Raw genomic sequence first — 22,392 nt, 5'->3', positions numbered from 1 at the left:
TGTGACCTCATTTACCTTGATGAGGGAGGCTGTGCTGGCTTCCAGTGTCTTTATTCTTCATCAGATCTGCCTCTGCTTTCATTTTAACAGAGACAACTTTATTTACTTGCAGCTCATGGAGGTTTGGGTCCATCCTCCTTGGCCTAATCCTCAGTCCGCTGCTCTCTGCAGGTGTCTCTTTCCCCAGGCTGGCTGTAGTGCCTTTATCCCCCTGCCTTGGCTGAGCCCTTACTCCAGTGAAGCTTGCTCCTGGACCACAGAAGTTTGGGACTGAGCACCATACGGTGCCTCTGCAGGCAGGGCCCAGGCTCATATGGCTGGGACTCAACATTAGACAGGAGAGTATCATAGTCTCGGCATCCATCCCTGACTGAACATCTTCTGCAGGAGGGTGGGACAGCGGTTGTAGAGTTTGTGGAGGACGTCAGCCCTGGAAACACAGGGCTTCAAGCAGTCTCCTGTGGGGACACCTGTCACCCCTCAGGAGGGGAGGTATTCCAGGGTGCTAGCCTGCCACAGCCCATTGCAATGGGGTGGTGCTAACAGAGCATCCTCTCAGACTGTTCATATTCTCACTCCTTCTCTAAGTTATTAGGAACAGAAGGCCAGCTTCAGCCAAAAGCTGTAAAACAAGTCTGCCGAGTGGGGACTCCAGAGACATCCACCTTCAGTCTGTGCTGTGGTTAGCATGGACAGAGGTTATCTTTGGAGACATCCTGTAGTCTGCAGCTTTTCACACTGGCTTCAGGTTGGTTTTCTGATGAAGATGACTGAAGCTCTGTAGTCATTTGCTTTCACATGTACACTCTAGGTGTGTAATGAATGAAAGAAGAGACGAGGTCCCCATGTCCCAGGGTCCTTCCAATCCAGTCCAAAGAAGTTCTGCGACAAAGTGCAGTGAGGCAGTGCCATAACTCAGGTATCTAATACTTATAGACTTGTGCAGTTAAAGAGAGTTAAGAGAAAACCTGGGTAATCCATCACAAATCACAAAGAGGAGTCTAGGGGAAGAACATTCTTGCATCTTCTGTGTCAGCTGAGGGGATGGAGATGTGTAGTGCATCACTTTCCGGAGTCACATGAGTATTTCTGTAGGGTGTTGGTCTTTCTGGTGTGGGGAGAGTATGTGGTCTGTAGTTTACAGGCAGGATAGCATAATGCACAGAAGCAGGAAATGTCATTCTGAACATATGCCAGACTGAATGTATGAATACAGTGGGGGCAGGCATACTTTGGTACCTGAAGGCTTCAACGTAGCCAAAGCGTGCCTGGAACCTGTGTAAACACCGAGATTTCTGGTCAGTGTTAAAGTCTGCCACTACAACTTTATTACTGTTAGTCCCCATGCCAGATAGGCCCAGGCTTGTAAGGCTGTGTTTGCTGTTGCTATGTTCACACCTTCATTTGCTGGCTGGATAAATGTGTTGAAAAAGGATTTATTTGAGATGTGGAGTTCACATGCTTGAATCTTCCATTACCTGCTGGAAATGCCCTTGTACTTTGTCCAGCAAAAAGTTGGAGAAGAGACTTGAGTGTGAACCCAGAGGAAAAGTGATAAACTGCACAGAAATATTAAAACTAGGGAGCAATTCAATAAAACTCATTCCAGATGGTGTTATGAATGTCTTAGTGAAAGACAGTTTTGCTTTGCCTTCTTAAAGCCTAACATGAGTGAAAATATGCTTAGGGCTTGAGCCTATAGCCTGGATATACTGTATCAGACACTGGGTATATCAGCAGTCTGCAAATATTCGGGGTGGGGACATAAGAGGAGAGCACTATAATTAAACAGATAATTACAGGTACAATGGTGCTACTGGAGGAAAATATATTTGTAAAGTCATCTTGGGCCACCTGTTGCATTTATAGAACAAAGTTCAGTTAATATGAAAGCTCTTACATTCTGGGGGTGGTTTGTTCTGAGCAGAAGAAGGGGAAGGTGGACACTTCTCTGATGCTCTTCTCTTGTGATGAATCAAAGAGGAATTTCTGTAGCAGAAATGAAGAGCTACTATTTTTTCTCCGAATGGTGTTCCTGGTTGGATTATGTGGCACAGGGTAAGTTGGGTTAACTTTATAATATCACCTAGATCTTCTAAATGTCAACAGACTGTGCAGTCTGCCAAGTCGGGGGTGTGTAAGGTGTGTGACTGGGATCTGTGTTCTTGGAAGCATCTTGAACTACGTGTTTTGTATGTGCCAGAAAAACATATGCATTTCAAGAGTTACCAGTATAAATCTTGCTATCTCATTACTTCCTGAAAATAAATTTTGTTCCACATATTTGGAAAAGTCTAATAGCGCTTAAATTTTAAATGCCCTTTCCCAAAGCAAGTAAAATTTAATTTATGATCTCAATTTTCATGTAAACTTTTTGTTGAACTTTGTCCTCTCAAATAGCACCCCCCAAAACTTGCTAACATTTAATTTCTGTGGAATGCTTAAATGAAATGATTTATTGGGCTCAGACAAATTACCCAGTGAAAAGTGAGCATATCAGCAAAAACATTGTCACAGCTGATATCCTTCCAAAGTCAGAAAACCTCCCAAGCAGTATGTCCATCAAAAGAGATCTGCTTCTTTCCTCAGAAATCAATTTCAGAACATCGTCACAAAATTTTGTAGGGCGGTTTATGCTGCTGGAATCAGCTCAATATATGTTTTCAGATAAAGAGATTGTTATTGTTTCAGAGATACCAATTCAGCAACATTGGCAAAATGTTTTTCTTCCTCCGCTCAGGTGTCTGTATTGACTTGTCCCATAAACCTGAGGGACCCCAGCCTCATTTTTTATCTTTTTTTCTTGAATTTTTGAATTTAGTGTTTTTCTTATTTTAAAATCTTTATAAGGAAATGCATGATTCGAGGGGTGGAATTTACAGTCACGATAAGATGCATGCTGTAATAGTAAGTACAAATATTTAGACTGGATGACATTATCAGCATATTCCTGAGAATAGTCGCACTTAAGGTCTCTGAATCTTACTGTTTCCTGTTTCTTGTGTGAAAAAGCTATTTGAATTCATTTTTAAATAACAAAAAAGTATAATATTATAAATTATGATATTATAAAAGTTGATATTTTAAAATTCTTGGTGCCTTACTCAATTTGTAGGCAAAAAGATGTTACTTTTCTAATTGTGCACATAATGATGAAGGAATATGTAGACTCTGGGACAGTAATGTACAGGCCACCACATTCCTCCTGGTGATGAATCCTCCAAGAAAAACGATGCAAAATAGTCATTGTGTTAATAGGTCATATGCTATTTATACGTGGCAATTCTTGTCCTACAAGTCAATGAAATACTCTAAGAAAGCGTCTTTTAAACTTGTAGAAAAGATAAAAAAGTTGTCATTTCTTTGGAAAGCTTTCCTCCCTGTGTAAGGAATATAAATTCTGTGGTAGCTGCATCAGCTCTCTTTTTATCTTTCCAATTAGTCTTTTAAAATTATTATTGTATTTATGGATGTAACCTGAAGATTTCACACAAAAAAGTGTGAGACACACGTGTGCACACACATGTATGCACATGTCATTAGAGGCAATACAAGAACTTGCTGATAGACACCTCTTCCAGTTGATCCACTGACTCTGAACTCCTCAAGAGTGTACCCTTGCTCCTTGGACCTTCCCAACCTCTGCCTATGTTTTTCTCTTTGTCTCTGTTTACTAAGATTTAAGCTATCTATGAGTCCTCTTACAAGAAGACCTTTCCTAAGAGCTGTTGTGTGATATTCAGGGAGTCAATTCATGTAAAATGAATCGTCAGAAAACAAAATCTGTGTGCAGCTCTTGAAATAGGGAAAAAATGTATTGCTGAACATTAGTGCAGTTTTAAATGCCCATTTAATTAGAGGCGCTAGCGTATATGGTATTTTATATATGGGATGAGTTAGGAGAAAGTTACGCTTTTACCACTTTCATGGCTGCTGAAGAGCTTATGTCTTTATGAGGAAAGGAGATTTGCAAAAATAATGCAATAATGGAAAAAATTACTTACTGTTTCCCTGATGAATAAGCAGAGATACTTCAATAATTTGGAACAAAAGTGTCTTCCTATTTTTACAGCATATTTTTGCTTTTCTGGATGGAGAATTGTCAACAATAAGATGTTTACTCTCTGGGCAGAACCAGTCCTGGAGCCAGGATGTAATTTTATTTATTCCCTTTATCTTCGTCATTGTTCTTTCAAGACATTTGCAATCTCATGTGTTGTTGCAATGTTTAGCTAGACTAAAGTCATGCGTAATAAGATGGTCTGTACTACTTCCTTTTACTGTGTACATTTCTAGCGCTTAGCAAAATCCTACATGATCATCAAATTAACCTCAAAGGTGAATAAAACCTGGAAAGATTGAACATACATGGCCTCTTGGTAAAGCAAGCTAAGTTAAAAGGATCAAGGTTTATTGTAGGATTTCCAGCACTTCCTGATTTGAAGTAATCCTTTTTTTTTTTCAATTTCAGAACTGCTATGTCTTCTCCCAAAGCAGGAAGTGAAGATCAACACAACTTTTGTGTTTCGTTTCTTGTTCAGTGATCTTTGAAAAAAAAATCCCACAGATTCTATTTTAGTCAGCGGTTAATGCAACTTCACATACAACTTCTGTTTCTTGCACTTTGACTTGAATCTGGCATGAAACCTTCCCAAATCTTGTCAGTTGGTGTTTTTTCTAAAATTAATGGACAAAGCCTACTGATAATGTTAGTTTTCCCGTTTACTTATTCTTCTCAGTATCTGTCAGCAGTCTTTGGTATCATTGAGAATGAGAGTTGCACACCATTTCAGTGAGTGACAGGGCTGTTGGATAGGTTAATTCATTCCTTTTGGAGAGAGGCCGAAGAACAAATGGGAGCTTCAAAGAGCGAAGGAGCCTACAGGAATCTTCTGTAGGAACTTCTTCTTACCTCTTTTTATCCCCAGGTGGAAAAATCTCATTTTTCCACTTGCAATGTTGTCAGCATGCAGTAAGTCTCAGTCCAATCTTATTATTTTCATCAGAGTATTTTCATGAGTAATTCTCTAAATGAATTTATCTTTTGTTTGATTTCTCTGAAAAATCACTTTAGAAGCCTACACAATATGTGACATACAGTTCATATGGGTATACGTCAGAGGCTACTTGAAGAACTTCTTCAAATGTGTCCTTTGGCTTTTGGGGAAGGAGTTAATTGCTTTTCAGGCTTTTATGCAAAGGAAAGATACAATCTATATTTCCGTCCTTTTCTTCTTTTAGGTGAAAGTCATAAGCTTTCATGAAACATAAGCAAATTGTTTTAAGCAGGGAGTTTGTGTAGGAGAATTACACTTTAAATTCTCAACTTTCATGACCATTATTTCTATTTCAGCCAAACACGCTTATTTTAGTCAAACAATTATCTAATTCATACCATCTTTGATGGATTCGAAAGGTTTGTACGATAAAATGGAGAACAATCAGAAAGCCAGTTGTCTTGTGCTTAAAGGGAGCTAGCATGTGAAACAAAAATTCAAGACATTGTGTCTATCCTACTACAGAGTTGTTTTACCTTTCCAATACTACCAGACATACAAGTCTGGTGCAAGGTTTTCGCTCCAGAAATTCAAAACACATGCTTCCTGGGAGCCCCAAACCGTACAGTTCTCCTTCAACTCACTGTCAAACTCTCTAGCTTATGTCATCTAAATCTCTAGGATTCCAGTAGCGTGTGTTCATACATTTTAACTGGATTGTGCATGTGATGCACAGGTAATGTTTTGATATCTGTCTCCATATCATCTACCACTATGGCTGTTGAAGATTGATTAAGGTCTTCAGGTACAAGTAAAGGTGTTCTCTGCTATCTTCTTCAGCATAAACTTTTCCTCCTTTAATTAGTAGCATTTGACCTTGGTACCTACTCTTTTATTTTTTTTTCTCCCAACTTCCAGCTATTCAAAATTATGCTCTTTGTCTGCACGGTGAGTTGTACTGATAATTTTTGCAGATGTTGTCATGCGAATTTGTTAGAGTTATTTTAGGAATACTTTACTTGAAAAGAAAAATATCTAAGTGATTTTTTAAAAAGTCATCTGTGAGTGTTTTTCTATGTGATTAGAACAGGTTTTCAAAGATGAGAAGCAAAATACTCAGATGTCAGTGAAGTCAAAACATTTTTATCATCGAATCATAGAACAGCTTGGGTTGGAAGCTAGTTCCAACCCCGCTGCCACGGGCAGGGATTCCCCACACTAAATGCCATACTTTGCATACAAAAATCGAACATGATCTGTTACTTGAATCAGATAAGATATGACAGTCTCCAGATGCATGTGATGAATAATGATAAGGAGTACTAATTTAATATTTCATGAAAAGGTATCTGGTTGGACCAAACAAAGTATAAATGTTGCTTATGATGACGACTTGCAATGCTTCACAGATGAAGCAATCTGTAGACACAACAAAGCGCCTTATGGCAGAAAAGAAAATAGAACATAGATTTAATCATCTTACAACTCAAGCAACATGGCAAAGTGTATTTAAAATAGTCTGAAGGGAGATAGCTATTTTTATTCTGTGAAAAAAAATAATTAAGAAACCCTTCAGGTTTCATCGTGTTAGGAGATTTTTTTGAGGATTGTACCCTTGGACCCAGGTATCAGCTTTCTCCCTGACAGTGCTTCAGCCATCACGTGGCAGTGGATCCAGTTTACAACCTAACCATCTGCAGTTTGTCCAGGATTTTGAGTTGCAAGAATGCAACTCCATCCAGTATTTTCCATTCTGGCATGCTTCTATTATGAGGCAATTTTAAAAACAGAAAAGGCATTCCCAAACCCATCTTATCAGATGGGTTTTCAGCCATTCACCCAGTTACAGGTCACCTCAGTTTAGCCTTCTTCGGTGTTACGGAGTAACCTGGCCTATTTTGGGGAAACAAGGAGTTGTAAACAGAGTAATAACAACTGTTTTCCACATTAGATTGCTTCCTTCTCTCAGTTACAAAAGCCTATTATTATTATTGTTTACATTTAAACAATGAGAATGCTCTGTCCCCTCTCTCCCTGTCCCAAGGCACGCAAACCCAGACCCCTCACCGTCCACACAAGCTTTGTGGACTCACCACAACACAGTTCGTAGTTGCGTTGCTGCCCAAAGGTCTCCTCTCTAAACAATGGATTTGTTCGTTCTTGGATAGTTTAAGTTTTGTAAAAACAATTTCTTTTGCACAACTCCATTTTAGAAAGGAAAAAACACAGATTGCAGCCAGTACCTGCAAACAGCATCAATACTTCAAAGACAGCAGGCATCTTTTAGAGCACAGTACCAATAGCTAAGCAAGTGAGACGAGACAAAATGGTCTAAAACAATAATATAAGAACAGAGGAAACGTGACAAAGCAGGCTTTGGGTTACAGTTTGCCAAATCAGGGAGCATGCCAGGAGTATCTCAAACAGCTCCTCATCTCTGCTGGTCCTTGGGAAGCAATAAGTTCAGGGGAGATGCTCCACGTGGAAGCCAGCTCAGAAGAGACCTGAATCCATTTCTCAATGTTTCATGACTCAAGAGAAACCTCAGCTGCTGGTTTATACCATTGTGCTTTAGCTGAAGAGCAGTTTCCTAAAGAAGCATTTACACAAGCTCTTTGTCAGCCAACTGCTCATGGCTGCACCTGTGAACCTTTAAAAGCCTCTGAACCTGTCCCAGCTGGGCTGGCTGAAGCTGAATACTAGTCAGCTGGTAGGAGGTGCCAGACAGACCAACACATGCTGCTTTTGTGGGCAAGCTGATGATAGAGCTGCAAGTCTTTTCCTTCCATTCAGGTACAGTAAGAGCTCCTGCCTTCTTGCCTGAAGAAGAAAACATGAAACAAGCTCAACTAGGTCATGGCTTGTTATTGTTGGTTGAGACTAATATACTTACAGGTTTTTATTTATTTGTAGCTGAGCTGCTATTTCCTTCGTTAGCTAGTAAACTAGGGAGATTAAAAGGAAGATACCTTTCTTTCTTTTCTGCTCTAAGGAATTGAATTACATGCAAATAACATAGGGACTTGAGTACATCTTACATATAAGCTGTATCAAACTTCTTCATAGTATAGGAGAAGAAATTCCAGTGAAGAATAATCTCTGAGAGCTGCTGGAAAATATTTCCAGAATCTCAGGAGGTAAAAAAAAAAAAATGGAATATTTGTGGCACCCTCGCACCTTACTTTCCCCAAGTGCTACTTAAGAAGTCTGTACAACCTTTTTCTTAAATAGAATCCCATTTCTTGCCCTGAAATTTCCCTCAGAAATAAAGAGTGCAGCAAATAAACCCTAGCTGGGGAGTGGGCATACTGTTAATATTTTTAATGTTACTTCGATGTTCTCTTCATGTCTGAGCAGTGCCTTTGGCTCTTTGCTGATCTGATCCTTGGGGTTGTCTGGGTATCTGTAGTTGTTATACTCAGTATAGTGTGTGTGGTGACCTAAAAAGGCGTAAAAATGTTTTCAGCGTTGGCTAAACCACTGTAACGTGGGGACCAAGACAGTAGTGGTCACAGGCTGTTCTGAGTTTGAGTCGGAGAGAAGGAGGCTTTTGGCCATCCTTTGGCCGAGGATGTGAAATCTGTCCTGTTAAAAGGATGCTGCTGAATACTTCAAAGACTGGCTGCAGGATGAGACCTTAATTGAAGAAGCCTTATTTGCTTTCACCATACTGTAGGGAACTACAGAGATGATAGAGCTGCGAGTCTTTTCCTTCCACTCAGGTACAGTAAGAGCTTCTGCCTTCTTGCCTGAAGAAGAAAGCATGAAACCTTACCTTTGATCTGCTTGCCCTTCACTTTTCTTTTAGTGAAAATACAAGGGTAAAAGCCAAGTTAAAATTATGTCATACTGATTGAGTATGCACATGGTAAGTAGCAGGTGATCTGTCCGTCCTGTTGTCAGTTCGGTTGGACGGAGAGCACCTTGTGACACTGGAAAAATTGAACGTTGGCTTCTGTGCGTGAGGGGTGGGGTGGTGTTTCTTACGGGATATACAGGCTGGGAGAAACTTAAAAAAAGATAAAAAGAGGGAGCAAGATATATGACCCTACCAGCTGTACTGTTTTTTGAAGTTATCACTTTGCACCTCAGCTGTTTTGACCTCAAGAGATAGTAGGTATTTTTCCCCACTATTTTACTGAGGGTCTTAAGCACCTGATTTTCATTGTGTCGGTTGTGAGATGGAAGAAAGACAGGAGCTGCTGGCAAACACATGCAATTTTTGCAGAGGCAACAAGAGGAAGAGCAGAGAATGGCTGGGGGCTGTCTGTAGGTTGTTCCCTACTCATATGAGTGTTGAGGATGTGAGATCAGGTGCTGTGTGTGTCATCACAAGTGGAATTTGCTCCTTAGTCTTCATTTCATCCTTTTTTATATGTCCATTCTATGTTATGAAAAGGACGTGAAGCACCAAACTGTTTCAAAAGCTTTTTGGAGCTGAGATTTTACCCCAGAACTGCCAAATGGAGAACTGGGCAGGTTTTGATTTCTGTTAATTGCAAAATCCTAATCAGATGAGGTTAGGAGGTGATGTGGTAAGGTTGCCAGGTTTTTATTGGTCTTTCCTCCTTGTTAACTAAAGGTTTGCATAATTACCTTTCTTTTATGGCTGGTGCATCTACTTTAGTTACTGCTCATCTCAAAGCAGCGCGAAGGTTTTTGAGGCGAAGTCGGAGGCTAACACTAATAAAGCACCCTTGGCAGAGGAGTGGTTTTGTTGTTTGAATCCACAACCATGCCTGTGCCGTCACACCTAGGCCAAAAGTAAATACAGTGATAGTGTAGGTAGCAGTACTTAATGAGGAAAACGAAGGCAATGCTGCTGTTAAAAAGCTTGGACTCCATACTGCTATTCCGAACAGCCCAGGAAGCATCCTAGGAAACTGCAGAAGAAGGAAAATGTCTGTTGCTTTGGGTTGATTAAAATATCAGGGACTGGCTGCTTTTTCAATCAGGTAAGGGTATATGTTTCCTGTTTGCTTCCCAAAGAATAGAAACAGGACACAGTTACAGCTGCTGTGTGTCTTTGCAGTTGTTTGTGTATTTTATAACAGTTTTTTGTAGGTCTAGTGTTTTTTTTTGTAGTTGGTGGCTTTTTTAAGTGTTTTATTAAAGGGATCACTGTATTTTGTATGATACCTTTTTTTCCTTACAAATACTGCATCTACGAAGTTAAAAGGTCAGGTATGATTGTATGTCATGTCATTCCACAGAGAGCAACTGGTGTGAGGTTTGTCTTTTCCTACCCTGAGTCAATTTAACCAAGAATATTGTGCACTAAGCACAAGGGATAAGATATTTTGTTTTGTTGCACTGAGGTTTTTGTTTTTGGAAAGAAATGAAATTCTGTTGAGAACCTGAAGCAGCTCTCCAGGTTGGCTTTCCAGAAGAAACTAGTCTCTGTGTGTGTTCTGTTTTCTTTTTGACTGGTGGAAAACAAGCTTTGTTTGCTCTTTGCTGATATTAAGTTTTCTTTTTTTTGTAAAAGAGCTGCGGAGTTTGCTGAAATCTGGGAGAGAGAAGGGGTTGGCAGTGGGAGAAGTTAAGATGTTATTTTGGGAACCTCTAAGTGGAGGAACTGGTGACTTTTGAAGATTGCTTTTTTCACATTTCTTGCATGAGTGGGAACTTGTTGAGTTGCATGGCCGTGTGATCCTTGTTGCAACGTGCATGCCTTGACCACAAAAAGTCCAAATTGTGAGTCAAAATCAAAACTGGCTTGAAAAATAAACTGCTAGGGGGATAACTGTATATTTATCTGATCTGTTATGTGGGTTTTGACCATTCTGAAGTGTAGCCTCAGAATAATGCAGGTAGACTACTCTTGAAGCATCAATAAGAGTTAAGGGCAATGGCCTACTCTGAAGGATTTTGTCTAAACTCACCAATCTGAAATGACAGGTAACTGAGGTCACCTAGCAACCATTTCTTTTTATTTTTTGTATTTCATTGGGAGCTACAAATGATCCTCCAATACTGAAGTATCATAAGTAACTTGTTCAAAAGCACGCCAACTGATTGTTTCTAGAGACGTGATGGAACGAGTGTTTTCTGTCTCTGATCTTGGACCAAAAGCAAGTTTCGCTTCTGTCTGTCCTGTTTGCTCTTTCAGGATTTTGGGGAATGATGATTTCTGCAAAAGTTGTCTTCCTTTCCTTCCTTTGTAATAAATAGTTTTGCAGCCTTTATCTGTGTTCATCAGTGTTGCAGAGCATTTTATATTATTGTTGGAACGCGTTCTCCCACAACATTTGACCTGAAGGTTTTTCTGCTTCCTGAGTGTCTTGTTAATCTGGAAAAAAATAATTGTGTACTTTAAGGGTCACAGAAAGGGTTTCCTATCGTTGATGAATTTTTATTTTATACTTTGGCTATAAATATAGGTATGACTGTGGTACAACACTTCATTTGTTGTAATGGTCTCTGTTGGTTTGCCTTGCTTTCTGGAGTAATGTTGTTATTTGTGTGTGTGTGTACATATACATTTACATTTCAGAATACAAAGTAGACCTGCTTTTCCTTTCCTGAGTTCTATTTCTGGGATGCTTTCCTCAAATGTTCCTGTTGTCATTCGTTACAGTTGAGTTTTTCTTTCTGCTACCACTAAACCCTATATCCGTTTCTTCTTATCTCTTCCATTTGCTCCTTTAATCCTACTGCTGCTATAAATAATGGGTTCTATCCTCAGGATTTTTCAGAATTTTGGTCCTAGCTTCTATCTAATGTTAGATAATATTTATTCTCCCACGTGCCTGGTGACAGGACGAGGGGGAATGGGCTAAAGTTGTGCCAGGGGTGGTTTAGGTTGGATATTAGGAAAAACTTCTTTACCGAAAGGGTTGTTAGGCATTGGAATAGGCTGCCCAGGGAAGTGGTTGAGTCACCATCCCTGGAGGTCTTTAAAGGATGTTTAGTTGTTGAGCTTAGTGATATGGTTTAGTGGAGGACTTGTTAGTGTTAGGTCAGAGGTTGGACTGGGTGATCTTGGAGGTCTCTTCCAACCTAGACGATTCTGTGATAGTGGTGATTTGCATCCACTTTTAATTACAGTTTTCAATTTTTATGGGACTGCAACCTCTGGTCTACTCAATTTTGAATACTGTGTTTGACAACATCAGCACAGAGCCAGGTGTTGTCTTTTCGTCATCTCCATGCCATTTGACCGGTCATGTTGGACTGCAGACACTTTTGTATGGGTACTGCTGCTGTTTGTGAAGTTAAAGGGGTCAAATCCATTTATTTTGCTGGCTTTTGCAGCTGTGCACAGACAGAACTGTCACCAAAGACCACAGGATAACTCCTGCGTGGTTAAGTTTGATCCAAAGAAAAAGTCCAATTTTTGTCTCGTTGACATGGAAACCGTGGTAAATCCTTCAGCACAGTGAAGGGGAGACCTATGATTATAGACTTGCAGGAGCTTGTTTAGAAACGATACATAGGAAAGTATAAACTGATTAAAATTCAGTTCACAGAACACCAAAAAGATTTCATTTTGAAATCAGGAATTAAAACAGATGCATGATAAGAGCATTCAGTGGCCAGGCTTCTGTTGTGTGTGTGTTTGTTTTGGAAAGTCTTAAGTGTAGTCATGGGGTTGGAGAACTATGATCCCTGATGGTGTGCTGTATTTCCTTAGAAATTGCAGTAGTCTTCTTTTTGTTTTACCTTCTGGATACCTGATGTAAGGTATGTGATCTTCAAAGCTTTGAAGTTTATTATTGTCTTATAGTGCAAAGTGTACTTTTGAGGTGTAATTTCTCAGTGTTTTTTTCCTCATTTCTTCCTGGACATATCTTTCAAAAAGATATTGCAGGATTCATCCTATTAATTGAACAGTATCCTTCACCTTTTAAGTGTTCCAGCAACTATTGGTATTACCAGCGTACTTATTTTCATAGGAAGAGTGTCTTTCTTCATGAACGGTGGTTTTTATTGCTTTTCTCTCATCACAAATTTGGATTGCTCATGCTTGCTTAAATTTAGATGTTCATGTGCTACAGAGACCTTTTTGATGACTTAGTATCCAAATCGAAAACTGTTAAAGATGTTTCAAAATTGGTTAGTTTTGTTGTTACATAGAAATCTAGCAAGCTGCTGGTATCAGGTTAGTAAAGAAATATTTGTATAATGGATTCGTACAAGTGTGTGTGTATATAAACTCATTTTTAATGAAAATTGAATCTTTTGATGCAAACTAGAGAGAATTGGCAATTTTGAATGCTTGGTGACTTTAAAAAGAATGAAACCTTTTTTGCATTTGTTCTTTGAAAAACCGTCGTGAAGTATTAAAAGGAGAAAATGAGTAGGGCTTTTAAATAGTCTAGTATGCTAACGTAGGTGCTCACTGGTGATGCATCAAAATGTTTAATGTCTTCACAGCTCCACCCAATTATAAAGTCTGTGGTTACAGGTGTGAGGTGTATTCTGCTAGCTTTTTTTTAGGGAGAGTGCACATTTACATTATGCTAAATATGATCCTATAAGGATGGCTTGTCATGCTGAATCACATGAAGTGTCAGTTCATCTCATTGATGTGCTTTTTGCTAGGTGCCACGCCCCAAAGGAAAAAATACATTAGTAGCTATACTTTTACTATTGACTTATCAAACTTAAATATTTAAGGTGCAGTCATAGCTTCCCTCTCTGGGTTGCACAAAACTGAAGTGACACAGCCTCTTACCCTTCATGATTTTGCATTCATCCTTTAAAAGCTTCTCCCATGATATTTTCTTCTTCTCTGTGGGCTGCAATATTTCAATCACAGACCAGGATGAGATTGACTTGAGCATGGCAGGAGTTTTAATGTATTTTCTTGCATTTATAAATATACTCATGTCCTGATGTAGATTTTTCTTATGAGGGCTGTTGTTCCTCTGTGTTTGAATACAGCTTAAATTTTCCCCTAAGTCTTGTTGCTAATGTGCATGCCCACATGTTGAGGTTTTCCTCTCCATTTGTGTTTCAAACTCAACAATAAAGGCTAGAAAGGGGTTTTGTGCTTCAACACATTTGTTCTTTTTTGTCACTGCTGTTCTCTTGAAGCACGCAGCAAGGAGACAAGGTATTATAAGCACGAAACAAATGTTTCCCCACACACATAGTCCAAAATAGAGTGCTAAAATAAAAATGCATCCAGTTCCTGGCTGGAGCCCTGTTTTCCCAGGTGCATGTTTCATACTCTGTTTCATGGGAATATAGAGCATCTCTAGCCCAGTAAAATTTTGAGTTTTCTTTGCTAGGAAAAATCACCTTTATCTGAAATAGTGTTTAGCCGGGTGCCTGTGGCCACTTTCCTTAGAGATGATATGCCTGGGTTCCTGCCCCCTCCAGCGAACTGGGAGCAGTATCAGAGTCCCTTGTACACTGACAGAGCTCTCCACCCCATTTCTTCATGTATGTCCTTCAACCTAAGGACACTCTTGAGTCCTGAAGGTGAGAGGTGAAGACATGTCTAGTTGGTTAATCGTGAAGGATAGTAGGACTGAAACAACATTGTATTTTGGTTCTCTTAGCCACAGTCATTACTAGATCTTGAGTTGTCCAGTAAAAGTACATGTAACTGTGGATTTAGGAAGTTTGACAACTAGGAGAAAGCCAAGTGGGAGCACTGAGGATGGATATTACATGCATCTGTTGCACTAGTCCCAGAAATTAGATTATTTTTGAACTAGTATTTTGTTTTCTCATGAACGATTCACTCCACTGTTTCCTCTGCTCTGAAATTTTAAGACAGCAGCCTGTTCAGAGGTTGTTGTCCATGTTAGCGTGCACATCATGAAGGGACTGTGGAATAGAGTAGTTCTGGTTGGAAGGGACCTACAAAGATCCTCAAGTCCAACCGTCAGACTACTTTGGGGCTGAGCCAAAGTTAAAACATATCAACCAGAGCATTATCCTAATGCCTTTTAAAGGCAGGCAGGCCCAGGGCATCAACCACCTCTCTAGGAAGCCTGTCCCAGTGTTTAACAATGCTCTCAGTAAAGAATATTTTCCTAACATCCAGTCTGAACCTCCCATGATGGAGCTCTGAGCCACTGACATGCATCCTGTCGCTAGATACCAGGGAAAAAACCTCCCCACTTCCCCTTCTCAGGAAGGTGCAGAGAGCAACAAGGTCGACCCTCAACCTGCTCTTCTCCAGTCTTGACAAACCCAGTGTCCTCAGCCTCTCCTCACAGGACGTGCCTTCCAGCCCTTTTACCAGCCTCATTTTTCTCCTCTGGACGTGTTCAAAGACCATAACATCCTTTTTATATTGTGGAGCCCAGAACTGCACACAATGTTAAAGCCAGGGCCTCACTAATGCTACATACAGTGGGAAAATGCCCCCTCTTGACCGGGTGACTGTGCCATGTTTAATACACCCCAAGATACAGTTTGCCCTCTTGGCTGCATGCTGCTGGCTCATACTGCAGTGCTGGTGAACACAAAGGTTTACCCTTCCTTTCTGTCTCGATGGTGAGAACAAACACAGTCAGTGCACTGTAGGTGGTTCTTTCTCCTCTTCTCCATTCACATTTGTTGGTTTTATTTTATTTTTTCTTCAGGGAGTAGCCAGCTTGCCAAAATATCAGGTTCCTGTATCTTATTGAATGGGTGTGTATGAGGGTGATACGTTTCTGAAAAGGGTGTAGCTCCTCTTTCACTTGGTTTTAATCTTTGAGTGGAGACTGTAAAGCTTCCTCTTCCTCTCTTTGCATGTTTGGAAAGCACACCTATGACTGTTTTATCATTGTGTAAGACTTCCGATAACAAGAGTTAGGTTTTCATCATGCTGTGTTGCAGGTGAGACCAAACCCCTGCTGCTATTAGCAGTAATATCTAGTCAGCCAAGCATACTGCTCAGGACTCTCAGTAGCAAATGTCTGAGACTGGCTTTGTGCTGCTAAATAAGAAATGAGTATCAGTGTGTATACTTGATATAATATATAATACATGGTGGGATTTCTAGCTGCCCTAAGACGATTCTTCCTGGAGCCAAGTTACAGTGCAAGAGCTAGAAATAAAATTCTGAGTTGTGATCTCTGCCTGAGAACTAGAGTTCAAGATGCCGATCTAGAAGCACAAACCTCCACTGACAAGCCTGGAAAAGAGTGAGTATGGACTCGGAGACAAGAGGGAGATCCTGTTTCTGACGTTGCAACAAATGCTGTCATTTGATCCAACATGGGTCACTTGCTTTGTCTCAGCTTTCACGGATGTGATGGAACTGAAAGAGTATTTACATGACTTGTGGGAGTGGTGAGAAGACTCATTCACTAATTTTGAGCTCTTCAAAATTAAATATTCTAGTAACGACCTCCTGAAGTACAGAACAGTTAAGTAGAAGTATTTCTAAGGAGGGTTATTTCTTTTAAATCTACCTTTGATTAAAAACATTTGATATCTCTTAGGAATCTCTTGTAGTTTGACATATTACAGATTGTAATGAAATCAAAATAGCAGAGTTTAAAATAATCTGTCTAAATTATTTTTTCAGGCCATATTTTAATGCAAGGCAATGAATAGACCCACTTATTGGTAGACTTATTATAATTTAGCAAATTGGTTTGTGATTACCAACAGGATGAGTGGTGAGAACACAGATGTGGGGCACTCCAGCAAATAACCTTTGGTGTGGTCTGTGGGTGGCTTGCAGTTTGTTTGGTTTTGTGTTTATAGCCGGGTGTGCTGAAGCTGAAACTAAGCTCTTCCCCATCTGTAAATGCAATTTTATGAACAGATGTAACCATCAATCCAAGCTTTTTATCCTTGCTGTCCTTTTTCCTTGACCCCCCTCTTGTCAGGAAAGGGCTCTTACAACATCTCGAAGTGAGGAAAAACAATCTGTTTGTTTTCACATGGTTGTTGCTGTCACTCTCATTTATTGGTTTGCTCTTCATGGTAGGGAGTCTGGATTGCTGGTAGCTAATCTCAAGTGCATTCATTGACAGGTAGTCCATCACTGGGCAATTACTTTAAAGGATCAAGCAAAGCAAGACTGCTGGGCATTAGTGTCTGAAAGATCATATGGAACAGTTTAGTTTATTTTTATTAACTGTTGCTTTAATTTCCCATTTTCTTACAGATAAAATTTGTACACCTTCAAGTAATGTGACTTTATAAGTTGTAATATGTTTCCTTTTGACAGTTCCTATTGCTTTGGCAGGTGTCTTCCTAAGGAACAGGTGCTTAATGGGTTTGCCACCAAGCAAAACACCCTAGTTCAGTTCTGTCAAAGATGCTTGGGTGAGAACTTCCTCAGAAATATGACATGCCTGGTGCGTTTCCGAGGAACTTTTAACCAAAGGCTCATTAGAAAATGACATCTGCCCCTGGGCAGTTCATTTCCTTGTGTGCAGGACTTGGGGGATGGTTAGAAAAAGATGAAGATGGATTTACTGGGCAGCTTATCATTTGCTTAAAACTAGGGCTCTTAAACTGAGGTTTCTGACATGCTGCACTTAGAATTATTTTTTTCTGACTGATAATATTAGAACATTTGTTCACGTTTAAAGTCATAGATTGAATTTAACATATGCCAGTGCTTGATGCAGGAAGACAAAAAGTGGTAAGTAACCATGAACCAGCTAACCCCGTGGGGGACCTCAGGTCCCGCTGAAAGGCGCAGTTGCTCTGCGTGTAATTTGAAGAAAGGTATCGTGTCCCAGGTGGCTTGGCTTTGACTGAAAGATGGAGTTTTGTGCTCTTGCTGCATGCTGAAGATGGGCTCACAGATAACTAGGTCGCTGTCTGCCGAACTATTTTGCACTAAATCGATGAGGAGCAACATGACCTTAAGTCTGATCTCTTTGCTCTACAAAGATATTGCTGAATTGTGGCTTCTTCTGAAGAAATGCACAGGTGTGTCTAGTTTTTTGTTTTTCTTAGTTACTTGATTGCAGGTCAGGGAGGAATTCAGTCAGACAACATCCTACTGAGGAAAACATGACATGTTTTTAGTACAAAGGCAGAAGTTGTACTCCTTCGTTCTCTGTATGCATTTCTATATAAATATATTTTATTGTTATGGGTGTGTGTGTGTTCCGTGCTTGTGTAAATTTGCAGTGTGTATTTTTATGTGTGGATTTATTTCTCAGTACCTCAGATGCATCCACCAAATCTATGCCAGTATTTCACATGGAAGGCACTTTACTTTGTTCAGGATTCGGTCGCGCAGTGATTATGATGATCAGAAGCACTGTTAAGGCTTATGAGGAAAATCTGCTGTTGCAGCCATCCTGCTGTTCCTGAATGTGGGGTTTAATTTTCAGTTTGCTGCATTTTACGTAAATGACAGACATGTAATTTGTCTTGATCCCTATTTGAAGGGGGAGGTGAGAGCAGTTTCCTCCAGAGGATGTCATTTGGCATCCCCTTGTTGTTAGTATAGGAGAGTTAATCTCAAATGCATTATTTCTTAAATTCCTTCTGTCAAAGCTTTCTATAGGAATCTTGTTTCTGTTAAGATATAAATGAAACAGTGGAGATATTATTTGCTGTTAATAGTGCAGCTACAGTCCATTGCAAAACTGAAAGCGGGTTTTGTGAAATAGGGACAAGTAAAAATTGCTTCCTTATTCTGGTGCTTGAATTCACATTTCCAGTTCTGTTTGCTGGTTTTGGTATGCGTGACTACTGCAGAGGAATAGCAGAGAGAGAGCACTGGATCGATGGACTGGTGTCTAAACTTCCACTATCGCTGCTTTTGAAATGTCAAATTTAAACAAAACAGGTAGGTGAAGGGTGGATCTTCTGCTTAGTATTGCTAATTTAATTATCAGCAAGTGAGTAGCGAAGTGCTCCACTTCTCAGCAGCACTTCATGTTACTATGGGTAATATCAGCAGGCATGCTGCTTATGAGAAACGAACAAAAAATTCGAGAAAAGGCAAGCTAGCCAGATTGAAAGTGTGGAGGGATTAATCATTCGGAGTAAATGTTGGTCATTATGTGCATTCTTACGTGTGCCGAGAGGGAAGAAGTGGATTTAGAATACTGCTGGCTATTATATGAAAGAGGGGAGTTCTGTTTTACATTGCAGATCCAGGGGATGGTTTGTGTCAAACTGGGGTGGTTTGTGTCAAACTGGGGTGGTAGGCATGTAGTTGTGCCAGGACAACTTGTATAAATTATCAGGAGTTGGACTCGATGATCGTCGTGGGTCCCTTCCAACTCGGGATATTCTATGATTAAATAAAGGGAGTTTTAATTTCTATTTAATTATTGAGAAATAAACTTGCATGGCTGTTTTTGTTAGCAACTGCCAAGGCTCAATTTCCTTCTCACCTGTCACCATTTCTTGAGCATATTCATGGTGACACTGTTGAAAAAATTTTGTGCTCGGAGTTTCAAAAGGGACAGAGGTGATATCCCCTTTGGCAGTGCTGTTCTTTCCTCTTCTCCTAGAGTGCTCTGCGGGATATTTTTATTTTTCTAGTCAGCAAAGGGGAGAGAATGAAAACAGAGGAGAGATCTCGGAACTTTCTATTCTCAATTCTTGGAAACTTTCTTAATTTCTGAGGAGAACAATGTCATCCTGGGGAATTCCTTGGTCAGTCCATCACAGGGAGAAAAGGTAGGGAGATAGGAAGAAGGATGGACAAACTGAAAAGAGGGGATGGATGTTGGATGTGGTTGCAGGACCCAATTCTCTGTTCTGCTTAAAGACTGCAAATAGCTGTGAGCAATTCTGGTTTTCAACACACAAATGGGGATGAGAGCACCTCTTGTCTTGTAGATGCGTTGCAAGCATAGGAAGTTGCTGACCTGGTCTGGATGTTACAGTAGGGGGTCTGGACCCGGCACTGCCTTTGTATGTCCCTGGGTCCATGTGTGCTAGCAGGCTCTTCCTGAGGGACTGGATCCCCTGGAGGATCCCTCTGAGAGGTTCTCCTGGTTTGTTTTTAGGTAGGGGAAATGTGGGAAAAAGATGAGTCTTCATAGTCCCCTTCCACGTGGCACCACATGAAAGCTTTATCTGAAAGGAGGAAAGCAAGGCCAGTCAGTGCCAAGCTTGTTTGCTGTGGTCTTTTCAGAGCCATAGTACTGCAGCGGGAGGGGACCTACTGCTGGGCGAGAGCTTTGCATCCTGTGGAGTTGTTTGCTGTTGACATGGGGCCCTTTATAACCCACGAAGGATTGAGAACAGCTCTGAGGAAAAAAATCGTTGGCTGGGTCTTGTCAGAAAGCACTGCTATTTCATCATGACTCTGGGATGTTTCTTCTTTCCTTGTTCTTTGGAAATGCTATTTCTTAGTTTTGTTGTTCTTACTTTTGTTTTCCAGAAATTTGATATACTATGTAATATATAGCAGTAGACAGATTTTATTAGCCTGTGCTACAGCAGGTGTGTCAACCGAACTAAATTTTACCCTATTCTGAATTCATTTTTAAAGTCATTATCCTGAGTTTAGTACACGGTTTAATTTGCAATAATATTCTTGTTTTAAGGCCATGATAGCCCTTCTGGAAGTTTCTCTTTTCTTTTCAGGATTGTGAGGTGGACTTGGGGACTTTTGGCCAGGGAATTCCTTCAGAATTACAGAAAAATTGAGGTTGGACAGGATCCCTGGAGGCTACGTAGCTCAAAGCAAGTTTGACTTTAAAGTTGAAATAGGTTTCTCAGAAACTTGTCCATCTGAGCTTTGGACATCTCCAAGGGTGGAGAGTACCCAGTCTTGCTCTTGTGGTGATTTTTTTTTCCCCTTGTATTGAGTTGGAAGTTCCCTTGCTGCAGCATGTGACTGTTCCCTCTCATCCCTTTGCTGTGCAAAGCTTCAGTAGACATTCACTCCTCTAAAATAAGCATTAGTGGCCTTTAAAAAATGAAATAAATCATAGAAGCATTTAGGTTGGAAAAGACCTCTAAGATCATGTAGTCCGACCTTTTACTTAGCACTGCCAAGTCCATTAAACCCTATCACTAAGCTCTACATCTACACGTTTCTTGAAGACCTCTGGGGATGGTCACTCAAGTACGTCCCTGGGTAGCCTGTTCCAATATTTCACAACCCTTTCAGTGAAGAAATTTTTCCTAATATCCAGCCTAAACCTCCTCTGGTGCACTTAAGGCCATTTCCTCTTGTCTTATCACTAGGTGCACAGGAGAAAAGACTGCTCCCCACCTCACTATAGCCTCCTTTAAGGCCATTGTAGAGCACAATAAGGTCTCCCCTGAGCCTCCTTTTCTCCATGCTAAAGGTGGTCACTTTAATCGGGACACTTCCAACGTGGAAGTACTTTGGGAAAGTGTCCTTTTAAACTAGGGAAACTAATGTGAATTATGGGGAAAGAGCCATCAGGGCACTCCACAGAGGAAATGAAAGTGAGATGTATTGTTCTGTAGAGTCAAAAGATTGTGCCTCAGAATGATCGAGAAGATCTAATCCAGTTCATCTGTGAGATAAAGCAAGCTCGAAGCAGAGTGAAGGACAACGACTTATGGTGCCACATGAGGAAGTCTGTAGATCGTTGGTGGAGGAACTGTCTTTCTCATGCCATGACCCCGTGCAGTTTACATAGCAGTAAAAGCCCCAGGCCAATACCTATGTTCTGAAGACCCAACTGCAGGTTGACTTTGCAAGGCCTCTGCCAGTGACAACTCAAGAACACAAATGCATCTTAGCAGCAGTCGATCCTTTTAGCTGCTGGGCAGCAGCAGGAGGCAAGGGGAGGCCAGGAAGCGCATCCCAACACTGCAGCTGCCAGCAGAGATGAGGCCGGGGCCAAGGGGAAGGGGAGAGAGGCAGGCCCAGGGGACAGAGCTCCAAGGGTGGATGCTCCAGTGTTCTGTAGGGCACCTCGACACTGTCACTGAAAGTACTGAGCTGGTATTTACTAGGACCTGTGGCCAGGTTTTTAAAAGGAAATGCTCATCCTAATGCTGTCAGTATGACTTCTTGTTGTTCTTTTGGCCTTTTCTGTGTTTGTTTTAACTTGGGTTCAGTCTCAAAGGATCATGTGAGGTCAAATGACCACTCAGAGGAAAATACCCACCAGCAGGGAAGTTCAAGCTCAAAGTTTGCTTGTCCGCCTCTTTGCTTCACAAGATGGATGGGAGATTTTGCCTCTCATCGTTACCATGTTGTCTTGGAATGAAGGGAGCCTTGTATGTCTGTGTGTTGTGTGTGTTTGTTTTTCCTCAAATACTTCTGTAGCTGCTGTTTCTCAGGTACTTGCTGAAGCATTAAATACTCTGAACTTTTACTCAGTCTTTCATTTACAGGGCTTTTCTCTTCCAAATGCAGCCCTGTTGCATTTCTGTTGTGTGCGGAAGACGCAAAGCCTTCAAAAACAGAAGAGCAGTAGCTCATTGTGCTCACAGTGCTTTTTAAAGACACTGATTTTTATAAACCTTCGTTCCCCAGAGTCTGTGGAGTTGTAGTAAGTGAAGTTCAGCTCCACTTAGTCATCTA

At 40.6% G+C, this 22,392-nt stretch overlaps 1 protein-coding gene across 20 annotated transcripts in view; it reads left to right on the top strand.

Annotated features, from left to right (window-relative positions):
- MCF2L (MCF.2 cell line derived transforming sequence like) overlaps positions 1-22,392 on the top strand; it is a 161,612-nt gene that overhangs the window by 61,373 nt on the left and 77,847 nt on the right. The window contains exon 1 of one of the 20 annotated variants that reach the window (XM_013197460.3): positions 7,673-7,790. The exons of 17 other annotated variants lie outside the window; for them this stretch is intronic. In XM_013197460.3, coding sequence (XP_013052914.3) covers positions 7,757-7,790 — 34 coding nt within the window. In that variant the 5' untranslated portion in view covers positions 7,673-7,756. Of the gene's footprint in view, positions 1-7,672; positions 7,791-9,635; positions 9,953-18,594; positions 18,712-22,392 lie in introns of those variants that run through there. 2 more of the 20 variants (XM_013197464.3, XM_013197462.3) reach the window with 2 other exon arrangements.

The sequence above is a fragment of the Anser cygnoides genome, chromosome 1 (genome assembly GCF_040182565.1).
Source record: "Anser cygnoides isolate HZ-2024a breed goose chromosome 1, Taihu_goose_T2T_genome, whole genome shotgun sequence".
Taxonomy (NCBI): domain Eukaryota; kingdom Metazoa; phylum Chordata; class Aves; order Anseriformes; family Anatidae; genus Anser; species Anser cygnoides.
This window is presented reverse-complemented; position numbering and strand designations above follow the sequence as displayed.